Source organism: Eleutherodactylus coqui, chromosome 7, assembly GCF_035609145.1.
Source record: "Eleutherodactylus coqui strain aEleCoq1 chromosome 7, aEleCoq1.hap1, whole genome shotgun sequence".
NCBI lineage: Eukaryota > Metazoa > Chordata > Amphibia > Anura > Eleutherodactylidae > Eleutherodactylus > Eleutherodactylus coqui.
Window position 1 is genome coordinate 207,756,019 of NC_089843.1, and position 13,505 is coordinate 207,769,523.

Genomic DNA, 13,505 nt, shown 5'->3' on the forward strand with positions numbered 1-13,505 from the left:
TAACCCTTTCCAATCCAATTTGTATCCTGGTTTTCCTAGGGGGCTTACTCTTTTTCTGCCGTTATACAATGGCGCTATATGCTGGCTCAAGCCAGTACTGCATGAGGTGACACGTTGGATAGACTCCGACAGCAGAGAGGCTGGCAATATACAGTAAGAGAACCCTGACGGACGTCTTCCAACATCGGAGTTGTACAGCCTTAAATCATAATGTCTTCAGACATTAGACAGTGGATTGGAAAGAGTTAAAGATAGAGAAAGAAGATCATAAGTATCAGGTATGTCACTAAATGGTTGTTGATTTGACATAATTATTAAATTAGCAAATGAGGAGTCCGTTTAAGCGGGCACATTACACTGATTTGGTCTAAAGTGGCAAGTTTCAAAACTTAAACTATTCTATACACAAATGTCGACACTTGTGCATTTACCAGAAACCGACATTTCTTTCCTCTTTTTCCTCCTTCATCTTTTCTTCGACCAGTGAATTGGCCTTCATTTATCGGTTGAAATGTTGTAGGAATGACATTCTGTTGCAGAGTTCGACCTGTTTTGGTTTTCGGGTAGAATTTGCCTTGAAATGAAGCGAACACACACCGAAGCTTTGGAACTTTTTTCTTTAAAGGGGTTGTCCCGCGCCGAAACGGGTTTTTTTTTTTTCAATAGCCCCCCCGTTCGGCGCGAGACAAACCCGATGCAGGCATAAAAAAAAACAAACCGTCCAGTACTTACCCGAATCCCCGCGCTCCGGCGACTTCTGACTTACCTTGTGAAGATGGCCGCCGGGATCTTCACCCTCGGTGGACCGCAGGTCTTCTCCCATGGTGCACCGTGGGCTCTGTGCGGTCCATTGCCGATTCCAGCCTCCTGATTGGCTGGAATCGGCACACGTGACGGGGCGGAGCCGCTCTCCGGCACGAGCGGCCCCATTCAGAAGGGAGAAGACCGGACTGCGCAAGCGCGTCTAATCGGGCGATTAGACGCTGAAGATTAGACGGCACCATGGAGACGAGGACGCCAGCAACGGAACAGGTAAGTGAATAACTTCTGTATGGCTCATAATTAATGCACAATGTACATTACAAAGTGCATTAATATGGCCATACAGAAGTGTATACCCCAACTTTGTTTCGCGGGACAACCCCTTTAAGTAAGAATGCAATCATTTTGTTAAGGTCTTTGAAATTTTGTCCTGTGTTCAAGCAGCCATTCTTTCATGGTCTCTGGGTTTTGAGGGAAGAGATGTAGACAGATTGATTGGCTTTGTCCCTTCTTGCCTGTTTCACTAAGGCAATTGCTGATGACGCAAGAAGAAACTGTAATAAAAATAAAGACATATTGCAGTGCAAACATGTTGGATAATAATAATGCAAAAAATCAATCAAACCACAAAAAATAATAGTTTCCTAGACAAATTGTATAATATTCAATTGCAGTTGTTCACTTCTTCTTAAGGATAATCAGACGGTGGGTAAAACTGGGCCGATTTTTGCAGAATCGTATTGGGCCAACCCAACCTGATTTTTTTTTTTTGTGAGAATTGCTGGAAAATCATCTTTCCCAAACGCTGACTGGTGGTGGTGCCTGTGCTGCCTCAATAAATGGGGCTCAGTTGTTAGCACTACTGCATTGCAGTGCTGGGGTTGTAGGTTCAAATCTCATCAAGGACAGCATCTGCATTGACTTTGAAAAACATGTTGCCCTTGGTCAGATTTGAACAACAGTTTGGTTCAGCAGGGCCAACAACTGAGCCACCAGAGAAGGAGAAGAATAAACACACAAAACAAAACTTCATACAGATGGCAGATTTGAAGCTTGAACTCCAGCACTGCAAGGCAGCATTGCTAAGGACTGAGGCACCATGCTTGCTCTTCCTTCTCCTTCTTCCTCTTCCTTCTCCCACAGAGGAGAAGAAGTAAGCAAAGGAGAAGTTCAATCTGATGCAGAGCAACATCTGTATGGTGTTTATTCTTCTTGTTCTTCTGCTCCTCTGGAAACAAGGGACCACTGTGTGGTGGCTCAGTTGTTAGCACTGCTGCCTTGCCACCCTAGAGTTACTCGTATATGCTCAAAACTGACCAAGGGCAACATCCATGTAGATGTTATCCTTGATGAGATTTCAACCTAGGATCCCTGCACTACTAACCAAGGAGCCACATTCATTGAACCTCCTCCCTTTCTCAATTCAAGATTATTTTGGGAAAATAGGTTTGGACCCTGCCAACCCGAATGTTCTAAAAATGGCTCGTCATTACTCTGGATCTCTTGTTTGTGAAAACGTAACATTAATGCAGCCTTTTCAGAATTTGGTAAGAAGAAAGGAGTACACATTTCTCTTAGCAATGTTTTTCTCTTAATTCCTTGATTTAAGAGCTTCGCCAAACTATCTGACTATAACAAAGCTGATTATTTCAGAACCTGTTGACTAATGCTATTACACGGTGTGCCCGGGCGCTCCAAAATGTTGGCACCATCCCAAGTTTATTCAGCACAGGAGGCACTGTTTAAAGTACAGCTGAAAGGCTCCTGACGTGGACATTTGTGCTCTTACACTTGAAGAAGAAACATGAATATCATACTAGATTACATAACTCTCTTTTTCATCGCAATCTACTCTTATTTGGAGGCGCTTATCAAGTTGTTTATACCAGAAAAAAGGAAATCTGTTAGTGGAGATATTGTCTTGATCACTGGGGCTGCTCATGGTATTGGACGTCTAACGGCCCTTGAGTTTGCCAAGTTGCAGAGTATTCTTGTTTTATGGGATATCAACAAGGTAACAATATTTTTTCTTAATTCTTATACATCACATGTATGGGCTATTGTCCACTCCTTTCATCATTGGCTTACACATATGTTGGCAACTACTAGACTATCAGAGCAACTAGTTTACTGCTAGGGTAAATTAATGTTAATGTGGGATTCACTAGCAAAGCCAAACTCCTACTGTACACTGATGAAGGGCAAAAACCCTGAAACAGCTGTCTGTACATGGGGTCTGGCTTTGCTTGTAATTCCCGGTCATTGTAACAAGGCTTGTATAAAAAGTCTGACTTTGACTTGAAGGAATGCTGTCTTTCAATAGGTGGCACTGTGGAGGATTTACTCCATCTCCCTTATTTGTGGGATTCATGTAGTGGATATATGTGTCAATTTAAAAACAAAGCCCATATATAGTAAATTATTTCATAGCTCCAAAGTGATGTAACATGGGAGATACGAATTCCAAACTTCCAGCTCTCAAAAATGTTCCATTCCGAATAATGAACCTACCTTAGCTTTTTGAATTCGGACGCAGACACATCAAATTTATTTTTGTCTCAGAGGGCTTATTCATATGGGCTTAAGTTATATCCCTATAGACAATGAGACTATACACACAGGTGATTTTCCACTTGGATGAATGGTCCATGTGAAAAAAAAGCAGTAGGACCTATTCTCAACAATGTTCACGGATGAAAATAGCACGTGGATTGTGGGGGTCTTGCGAACATTGGACAGCACACCGCCCGTGGCTCCATAACGGTTGCACCCAATTTTTACGTGCACACCCGTGCAAATTTTACCTAAAAGTGCACTGCTTTAATGTATAATATGTTCATAATGATGATCCATGTTATCTTATAAGGGGTTGAAATATTTGCGGGTTACGCAGTCTAATGTTCGTGGGTGAGGAAGGTTGAAAATGTTGGAATGCGACTCATCAATTTTGTTTATGGTGCTCATAGTTGATGACAGGTTCCCTTCAAATGTAAGGTCATCATGTCTGCGCGGAGGCTCCTTTCAAACCCTTTGCCACAGTTAGAGAATGACTAACTCCATGAGGTCCTAACAGTGGGACCCCCACTCAATTAACATCTATCACGGATGCAATGGATATGTGAAACTTTTTGTGGCTAATTATTTTTTATCATACTATCACACTTACGGACATAAATGGTTATTATTTAGGAGATCTATTTAGCAGACACTCCTCAGCATGAGTTTACATTCCAGGTTCTAGAAACGTAAAGATGTGTTCCCATTTGGCGTCTGAATTGCGTTTTTTCTGTGTTTCTACAGCATTTTCGAATCGATTGTGATAAGCATGTTCATTGCACATTAAAACCTATTCATTTTAACGATGCAGTGAAACATGCGTTTTTCTGACAGCGTTTTGATGTGCAATGAACACGCACATCGAAAATGCAGTACATGTGCCTTGGAAACACGGTAAAACCACATTTCCAATGCCATGTGGGAATAGAAGCCTCACAAAGAATGACTCACTTTTTTGTTTTCCACCCATGATTCCAAGCTTTTTCTTTTCTCTCTCCATATGCTTGATTACTGTAAAAAGTCTCGCATACCATTCCGGATTGCTTAAGAGTGATATTTGAATTATTTTTCTGTAATCAATTGTGCGATGTATACAGCTAAGCAAACATAGCCATAAGCCAAAACCAGCAGTGGAACATAAACAGGGAAACATATAATTGGAAGATTTCCACCTCTTCTGTGTTTTGACTTGGGCTCTATTCACATCTGGATCATTTTCCTGGATGAACGGATCTGTCTCATAACGGAACCAAACTGTGCCTAAAGGACCACCATTGACCATAATGGGGTCTGTTTGGTTCCTGCACCTATTCAGCATTTTACTGGATGAAAAAGTCCTGCATGCACAACTTTTTTGTTCAGCATCTCATGCGGGATCTGTGCCAGGTGGCTCTAAGCAGAGTCTGTGGCACAAATATCCATAGAGCCTTATAAATACTGAAGCAAACATCTGACCAAATACATACACAAGTGTGAATAAGGACTGAGGCCATTCCATGCCGAAACGTAACGTCACAGTTTAGTAGGTGAATTATGGATATAGAGCGCATTTTTCTTTGGTGATCTACGCTGGTTTTGAACCAAGCTGAGATCACCAAAAAATTGAGGAGGGTCTTTAGAACTGGAGAACTGAACTGACTGTGGATTTTCTCTACCTGGCTGGCAAAATACTTCACTGCAAATATCCTGTTATGAAAGCAAACTATTATATACTTATACAGGGCTAATATTGTTTACATAGTATGTGAGGCCGAAAAAAGACACATCTATCCAGTTCAGCCTATTTTCCCCAAATGCAAAAAGAAAAAAAAAACACAATCAGGTAGAAGCCAGTTTTGATAACCCCTCTGGGTGTTGTAGTCCGCCCATTCCATATATTACTTTAGTTGCCTGCCATTGAACCCACTCAAGCTCTGATATGTCCGTCTTGAGTACCAGTGCCCAAAACTGTCCATGTGTGGTCTGACCAGTGACTTGTAAAGACCTCTTTTGATGCACCCCATGATCCTACTTGCCTTGGCAGCAGCTACCTGACACTGGTTGTTCCAGTTAAGCTTACAGGTACCTAAAATCCCCAAGTCCTCTTCCACGTCAGTGTTACCCACTGGTTTCCCAGTTACTATGCAATGGTGACATGTATTTCCCTGCCCATGTGCAGAACCTTACATTTTCTGTAAGGTTTACAATGTTAAACTTTATTTGCCACTTTTCTGCCCAAGCCCTCAATTTATCCAGATCCTTCTGCAACCGCCTTGCATCTTCTCTTGTGTTATTTACTTTACATTGTTTTCTATCATCTGCAAATATTGGTATATTACTCTGCGATCCTTCTACAAGGTCCTTAATCCCTTAGTGACGAAGCCTGTTTGCGCCTTAATGACCAGGCCAAATTTGGGAAATTGGATATGTCTCACTTTAACATAGAATAACTCCATTAAGGTTTTGCATATCCAAGTAACTCTGACATTGTTTTTTCACCACATATTGTATTTAATTTAGGTGGTAAAAATAGACCAATAGAATTTGTGTATACGTATTAAAAGTGCCAAAATTGTAAAAAAAAGTTATTTTTTTACATTTTCAACTGCAATATCTCAAATATCTCAAACATACTGTTCAAATTTTTGATGAGATATATATTTCCATCTGTTTACTTTATTCTGGACGCAGATTGGAAAAACTTTATATTTTTTTAATCATTCAGGAGCCGTACAAATTTAACATTGATTATTAATATTTTGAGAAACATTTTGTTTTCCTACACCAAGCCAAGATTGCAAAGGCTCATAGGTGTCAGTATGACAGATATCCCCACAAATGACCCCTTTTTAAAAAATACACATCTTAATGTATTCACTGAGGGGGTCAGGAGTATTTTGAAGTTAATACAATTTAGAGGAGAAAAAATAAAATTTCAGATTTTTGAAAATGTAATTTTAAAGACAGTTTTTTTCTATAGTACATATGATAATGAGAATTTGCATCCCAAAATGGATCCCCCTGTTTGTCCTGTGCTCAGAAACATATCCGTTATGGCCCCAATCCTATATCTGTATGCAGAGCGGGGCACAAAACGAAAGGAGCAGCCGGTGGCTTTCAGACCAGACATTTTGCTTGAAGGTGTTTTAGGCCCCATTGTACACTTGTAGAGTCCTTGAGTGGCCAAAATGATGGAGAACCCACACAAATGACCCCCTTTTGAAAACTAGACCCCTTAATAAATTCATCTAGGGTTGTATTGCTTATTTTGATCCCATAATTTTTGAATTAATCTAAGCAAAGCAGAAGCAAAAATTACGATTTTCTTTTTTTTGGCAATTGTGCCATTTTTAAATACAGTTTTTTTGTACAGCACACATAGGAATTAAGACTTTTACGCCCAGATAGGTACCCCTGTTTGTCCTGTGTTCAGAAACATACCCATTGTGACCCTAATATTATGTCTTTATGCACAACAGGGCCAAAACCGATAAGAGCATCAAACTTCAACTGTCTTTTAATTTTTACGTGATCGCCACTATCCATAGGATAACGGCGATCATGTGAAGGGAGACTGCTCACTGCGGTAGTGGGTCACTGCTCCAGGGAAAGGTCCGTGGATAAGGATTCCATCGGCAGACATCGCCGGAGGCCTTAGTTAAGTAATTTCACCTCCCCTCACGGATTGGATCCGTAACGGGAGATGATACTTTAACTTTTCTTCACTTTTACATGATCGCCATTGTCCATTGGAGAGTGGCGATCACGTGACCAAGAACAACGTACCATGGACCACCGTGAGATATCCAGGCTCTCGGCTACGTTTGGTAGCCAGGAGCGGGGAGATTTTAAATTGCCCTCGCAATCCACGGCTTTGCACATGCGTCCGCCACTCTAGCGATAGGCGCATGCGCATAAGCCAGGATTAGGTCTGCGGATAAATCTGGGGCCCTTGGGTGCATAATTTCATCTCCCCTTCATGGATATGATCCGTGAGGGGAGATGAAACAAACTTTTTTTCTACACTTTTTTTTACTTTTACATGAGTGCTGTTATCCATTGGATAACAGCGATCATATGACCGTGAACCACATACAGTGGTTCCCAGTAACAGCTCCCTGCTCTCAGCTACTCATACCAGCCAAGATCAGTGAGTTTTCAAACTTCCTGGACCGCCCAGGCTTCTGCGCAAGCGACTGACGTAATAACGCCTAGTGCGCATGCACAGAAGACCGGCGTCAGGTCCTGCAGGACCAGAACTTTAGGGACATCCGTAAGGGGGCTGAAACTTTTTACTTTATTTTACTTTTCATTCACTTCAATGCGATCACGTGATTGAGGGGTCGCTTTCCTCAGACCCTCTTGACAGCTCCAGGATGTCGCCTAACTCCGGTAACCGACAGCATGGAGCGATCTCGTCCTCAGCCTGCAGGGCTTTAAAACCCCAGAGGAAGCGTGTTTTTACGGCCCTTGGGATTAAAGACCAGCAAAGCAGGACGTAAAAACACTATGGGGTGGTCACTAAGGGGTAAATACTTATATTAAAAAGAATAGGGCACAATACTGCCCTCTGTGGTACCCCACTAGTAATGGTGGCCCAATAATTGGTGTATGTACCATTTTTTGAGTCAAAGAGGTGGTCTGCGCCGGTCTCTCCTCACCTGCAGCATGTTGACTCCCAGCTCTCTTCATATACCCAAGCAGGGAGAGGAGCTGCCAGCCTTGATGATGCGAGTGGGGAGAGCTTGGCGCAGCTCACCTCTTTAACTCTAGAGCTCCGAGTCAAACTTTTAAGTATGTTTTTTCTGAAACACTGCAGCATACAAAACATACATGTCCCAAATGGGAGTATGTGTCCAGAGTTCATGATGCCTAAATCACAGGTGACAAATTCCCTTTAAATCTCAGATAAGGCCTAAAAATACAGATTGTCCCCTACTTAGAGACCGGTTCCGTTCTAGGAGCCTGTTCGTAAGTGAATTTTGTTCGTATGTCGAACAAATGCTTATATACATACAACATCGGGTGCAGGCTGATTCTTACAGCCGACACCCGTTTGCACCCGGCGGCAGCAGTTCCGACAAGCCACGCCACTCGCGGAATTTGATGGCAACATTTAAAAGCGTTAACAGTTCCGATGAGCGGCGCGGCTTGTTGAAACTGCTGCGGACAGGTGCTGGCTGTAAGAAACAGCCTTCACCTGACAATCTTGTATGGCGATAAGCTCACTGGACGCCTGCAGTTGTCATGGCAATCGGGGGCCTTTTGAAAGGCCCCAGGGTTGTCTATTCAGAATGCCTATCAAGCTGTGCCTATGGCATGGCTTGATAGAAGCCTGTCCGGTTGCTGCACAGTATGATGTAACGCCACAGCATTACATCACACTGCAGGGTAGGTTGTTCGTATCTTGCAAAGTTCATAACTAGAATGTTGGCAAGTAGGGGACTGTCTGTATGTTGTTTTTTATGTTGCGGTAATGCAGTACTCAGGATGGCCAGTAGCGGGCTCTGTAACATTGTTCTGGCAGAGAAAAAGTGCCTCTCCTTAGTATTGAGGAGGCGCCTGAAAGACTTGTAAAAGGTGTGGGTGTGCCAGTTATCTTTTGCTGCTGAGCCAGGGCTGAGGAGCAGCCGAGGTCGGAGCAGGGAGCTCCGGGGGAGTCTGTCACTCCATCTGAGAAAGAAGAGTGACGCCAAAGTATTGATGCCCAAAAGTGAGTGATGGACTGACTTTTGCTAATCTGATGAGTTATGGCATTCGGCCGAATAGAGAGGGCCAAAGTTTATGTAGGGTGAGTGACCAGACGGTCAGGGTTTATTTTGTGTATTGTTGTAATGTACAATGTGAAATTTGACCTCAGCAATGGTTCAGTTTTAGTGAACCATTACTGAGGTCAATAATACTGGCAGGTGCCAGACTTAAAGAAGTTCTGGGTGTAAAAGTGTATTCCTGAGAGTGGTGCCCACCATGTTAAGTGGAGAAGATGATGATCTTTAGTAATGACTAATTCCTTAGTGTCACAATATATATATAGGGGTCAGAAACGCTCTTTTCTCCTTAGGGAGAGCAACTATATACTATAAACTAAGTGAGGAGACTCAAATGGCCACGCACGCTCCTCTGGGTAATATGCAAATAAGGGAGATGGAATAAATCCTTCACTGTGGAGGATTTATTCCATCTCCCTTATTTGCATATTACCCAGAGGAGCGTGCGTGGCCATTTGAGTCTCCTCACTTAGTTTATAGTATATAGTTGCTCTCCCTAAGGAGAAAAGAGCGTTTCTGACCCCTGTCCCAGGCCTCTCACTAGCAAAAGCCAGACTCCTACTGTACACTGATGATGGGCAATAACCCGGAAACAGCTGTATGTACATGGAGTCTGGCTTTGCTTTTGATTCCCAGTCATTGTAAGAAGACTTGTATAAAAAGTCCCACTTTGACTCGAAGGAATGCTGCCTTTCAATAGGTGGCACTGTGGAGGATTTATTCCATCTCCCTTATTTGAATATATATATATATATATATATATATATATACACACACAACTTTTGGGTTAGTCATTATTTAGTTGCACAGTACCCATACTGATCGGCCTTTCAGTGGCATAAATATGTAATCACAAATTTTTACCCGGCCTCTATAAAGTCTTCCCTTTATAACTGTGAGGAAAAGCTTTGCATATTAAATTGCTGGAATCTAGGTGTGACCATTAGAGATGAGCGAGCACCCAAATGCTCGGGTCCGCGTTATTCGAGTCGAGCTTTTCGTAAAATTCGAGAGCTCTACTCGAGTAACGAACCCCATTGACTACAATGGGAGACTCGAGCATTTTTGTATTTGGGACATCGGGTCCCGAGCCTTTTTTTTTCCCTCTCTCTCTCTCTCTCATTGACACGTGCTCTGTTGCGGCGGGGAGGGGCCAAAACAGGCACATCACAGTGGGGAGGAGCCAAAAATTGGGGCGGGGTCGAACACAGCCTGATGCTCGCTCGAGTAACGAGCACCATCGAGTACGCTAATACTCGAACGAGCATCAAGATCAGCAGAGTATGTTTGCTCAACTCTAGTGACCGTTGTATATTTTAGCATCCAAATACAGTAAGAGCTCATCCACATGGCCGTGTTATGGCTCCATTTTTGTAATAGGGCTGCGATAGCAATATGTAGGGCCCGTACTGTACCTCTGTATGCCTCTAATTTCATATAAGTATTTTTCTGTTGGCCACAAATAAACCTAAATAGATTGGAGCATATTTCACGGGACTTATAACTAGAGATGAGCGAACGTACTCGGTAAGGCCGATTTCGCAATCGAGCATCGCGATTTTCGAGTACTTCACTACTCGGGTGAAAAGTACTCGGGTGCGCTGTGGGTGAGCGGGGGGTTGCAAGGGGAGTGTGGGGGAGAGGGAGAGAGAGAGCTCCCACCTGTTCTGCGCTGCTACCCCCCGCTCCACGCCCCGCCCCCCGGCGACCCCCGAATCTTTTCACCCGAGTAGTGAAGTACTCGAAAATCGCGGTGCTCGATTGCGAAATCGGCCTTACCGAATACGTTCACTCATCTCTACTTATAACCTCTGGACTGCTTTTTCAGACTTCAAGCACGTACACATGAGCGCTTGGCATGGGATTGTAGAACATATTTATTAACATTAGATGCAACTAAATAGACTCAAACAACTAGAGTAATGGTTAAAATAATGGCCACAGCCTTTTTTTAATTAATGCTTTTTTACTTTTTGGAATAATCTACTGGGTGTAGATGAGGAATAACACTACATCTGGCCAGTATATGACTTGTATCCAGTATTTTCTCCCTCTGTAGGGTATACATCTAATTCACATTCCTCTGAAGACTGGTGGGAACAGCCTGCTGCTGTGCTCTGCATACTATACAGAGAACTGCAGATCCTGCTCTCTGAATGTGTGCAGCACACAGACATAAAGTCATCAGTATACATAAAATGTGAGCGTGAAGATGGGAAGTATGTAGTTAAAAACATTGTAAACAGTCACTTACATTAGCTGTAATGTAAATGTTTTCTGGTTATCAAACAGGCTTTCATGTATAAGCGCTGGTTGTTTGGAAAGCTAGTGACCATTTAATTAATAATAACCATTAGTGATGAGCGAGCATACTCGCTAAGGGCAATTGCTCGAGCAAGCATTGCCCTTAGTGAGTACCTGCCCGCTCGAGAGAAAAGGCCCCCCCCCCCCCGCTCCCCCTGCTCACTGCCGCAACTCACCTGGCGCCGGCAGCCGAACCTTTTCTCTCGAGCAGGCAGGTACTCGCTAAGGGCAATGCTCACTCGAGCAATTGCCCTTAGCGAGTATGCTCGCTCATCTCTAATAACCATATATAATTATCCTCCATTAATTACCTATAATTACTCATTACCAAAATATAAATCGTTCAAACTCAACTAGTAGCAGCAATGACTAGTCCATTTAACCCCTTAATGCCACGGAACGTAAGCTTACGTCATGGCAGCCGGGTACTTAACACGACAAGACGTAACCTTATGTCATGTGGATGGCGCGGGCTCAGAAGTCAGCCTACGCCAACGCGCAGCAGCACCGGCTGTTACTAATAGCCAGCCTCCCCCTGCAACAGTTGGGGTACATGAGGACAGCGATCCCTGCTGTTAACCCCCTATATGCCGCAATCTATGTAGACCATCAATAAACTATCTATTTATACTGTTTCCTTATTACATCTGTTTCTATGACTCCTATTGATATATTAACATTGTAGATGCAATTTTTCAGTTTGCTCATTTTTTGGGCCTTTTTTCTTTTTCTAGGAAATTGAGTTTGTCTGGACACATATTCTTTAATTACATCTCTAAGGCCGCCTGCAGACGGCTGGGTCGGATCCGGCAGCGAGAATTCTCGCCGCGGGACCCGACCCGAGCGCCTGCAGAGAGCAGAGCGTACTCACCTGCGCCCCACAGCTCCGAATCTTTCATCTGCCGGGCAGCCGGGGCATGCGCAGACCGGAGCCGGTGGCCGGTGAGTGACATTTCTGTGCAGGGCTCTGCGAGCCCCGCACGGAAATAGAACCTGCTGCGGTTTGTTTGCCGTGCGAGATTTCGCGCGGCCAAATTGCAGCCGTCTGCATAGGATTGTGTTTTCTAACGCAATCCTATGGCAGCTTTCAAGGGCAGAAATTCCGCGGGAAATCCCGCAACGGAATTTCCGCCCGTCTGCAGGCGGCCTCAGGTTGTATAATAATAATCTTTATTTGTATAGCGCTTTCATAGCACAAGGGAACACAAACAATACTATAATTAGATGTGGTATTCAATTATTTGGAAACAAAGTGGGGGGGGGGGTGAAACAGGAGGTACAGGGGCAGAAGATGAGGCTCGGGAACATAAATCAACACTAACATCTGGTATTCAGTTTTTAGGAAGCAGGCGGGGTGGTGGGTGATACAGGAGGTACATGGGCAGGAGATGTATACGACAGGCAAAGAGGAAAGGGTGGGCAGCCATAGGGGGGGACAGGGCGCATGTTGTGGGGTGGGGAACTAGATCAGGAGATTTGGTATGCGTCTGAAATTTCATGCGTCGGGGATTGTCCGGATGTTTTGGGGTAGTGCATTCCAAAAGGACTGGTGCTGCTCTAGTCCATATTATTTAGCAATAATTGGGGTTTTATATTGAGAGAATGATACACAACATATAAGGGCGCTTTCACACATTCCGGAACTATTCTGCAAGATGCAGAATAGTGAACTTAAAATCCATCGTTCAGCTAGTGAGACATAACAAATCCGTCAATAGACCAGCAGGCTGTTATCTCTACGGGAGTCAGCAGATACCAATGTAGTCTGCTGTCAGCCGCGAGAACAAGGCAGCTGGGCGTGTGATTAACCCCTTAAGGGTATGGCCTATTTTGGGCTTAAGGACGCAACGATTTTTGGTGGATTTTTATCTCCATTTTTCCAAAGCCATAACGTTTTTATTTTTCCGTCAACGCGGGCGTATTTTTGCGTGGGGAACTGTAGTTTTTCTTTCAAAATGTGTTTATTGATTTTCTATGCCAACAATACAACATTTCAATAAAATGGATACTTATTGAGCACACAGGGTGTTGTTCTCTTATCTTGTGGCGCGGTCTGGGTTGCGGGCCATTGCGGGTTCGTGCCCCTCCACTTTTTCCTTTTTGTATATCGAGAGCTTTATCTTAAAAATATTTATT

General features: G+C 43.5%; 1 protein-coding gene across 2 annotated transcripts in view; it reads left to right on the top strand.

Annotated features, from left to right (window-relative positions):
- The first annotated feature begins 2,497 nt into the window (after nucleotides 1–2,497).
- LOC136573099 (17-beta-hydroxysteroid dehydrogenase 13-like) overlaps nucleotides 2,498–13,505 on the top strand; it is a 44,731-nt gene continuing 33,723 nt past the window's right edge. The window contains exon 1 of one of the 2 annotated variants that reach the window (XM_066574276.1): nucleotides 2,498–2,776. In XM_066574276.1, coding sequence (XP_066430373.1) covers nucleotides 2,567–2,776 — 210 coding nt within the window. In that variant the 5' untranslated portion in view covers nucleotides 2,498–2,566. Of the gene's footprint in view, nucleotides 2,777–8,936; nucleotides 9,089–13,505 lie in introns of those variants that run through there. The other variant, XM_066574277.1, reaches the window with a different exon arrangement.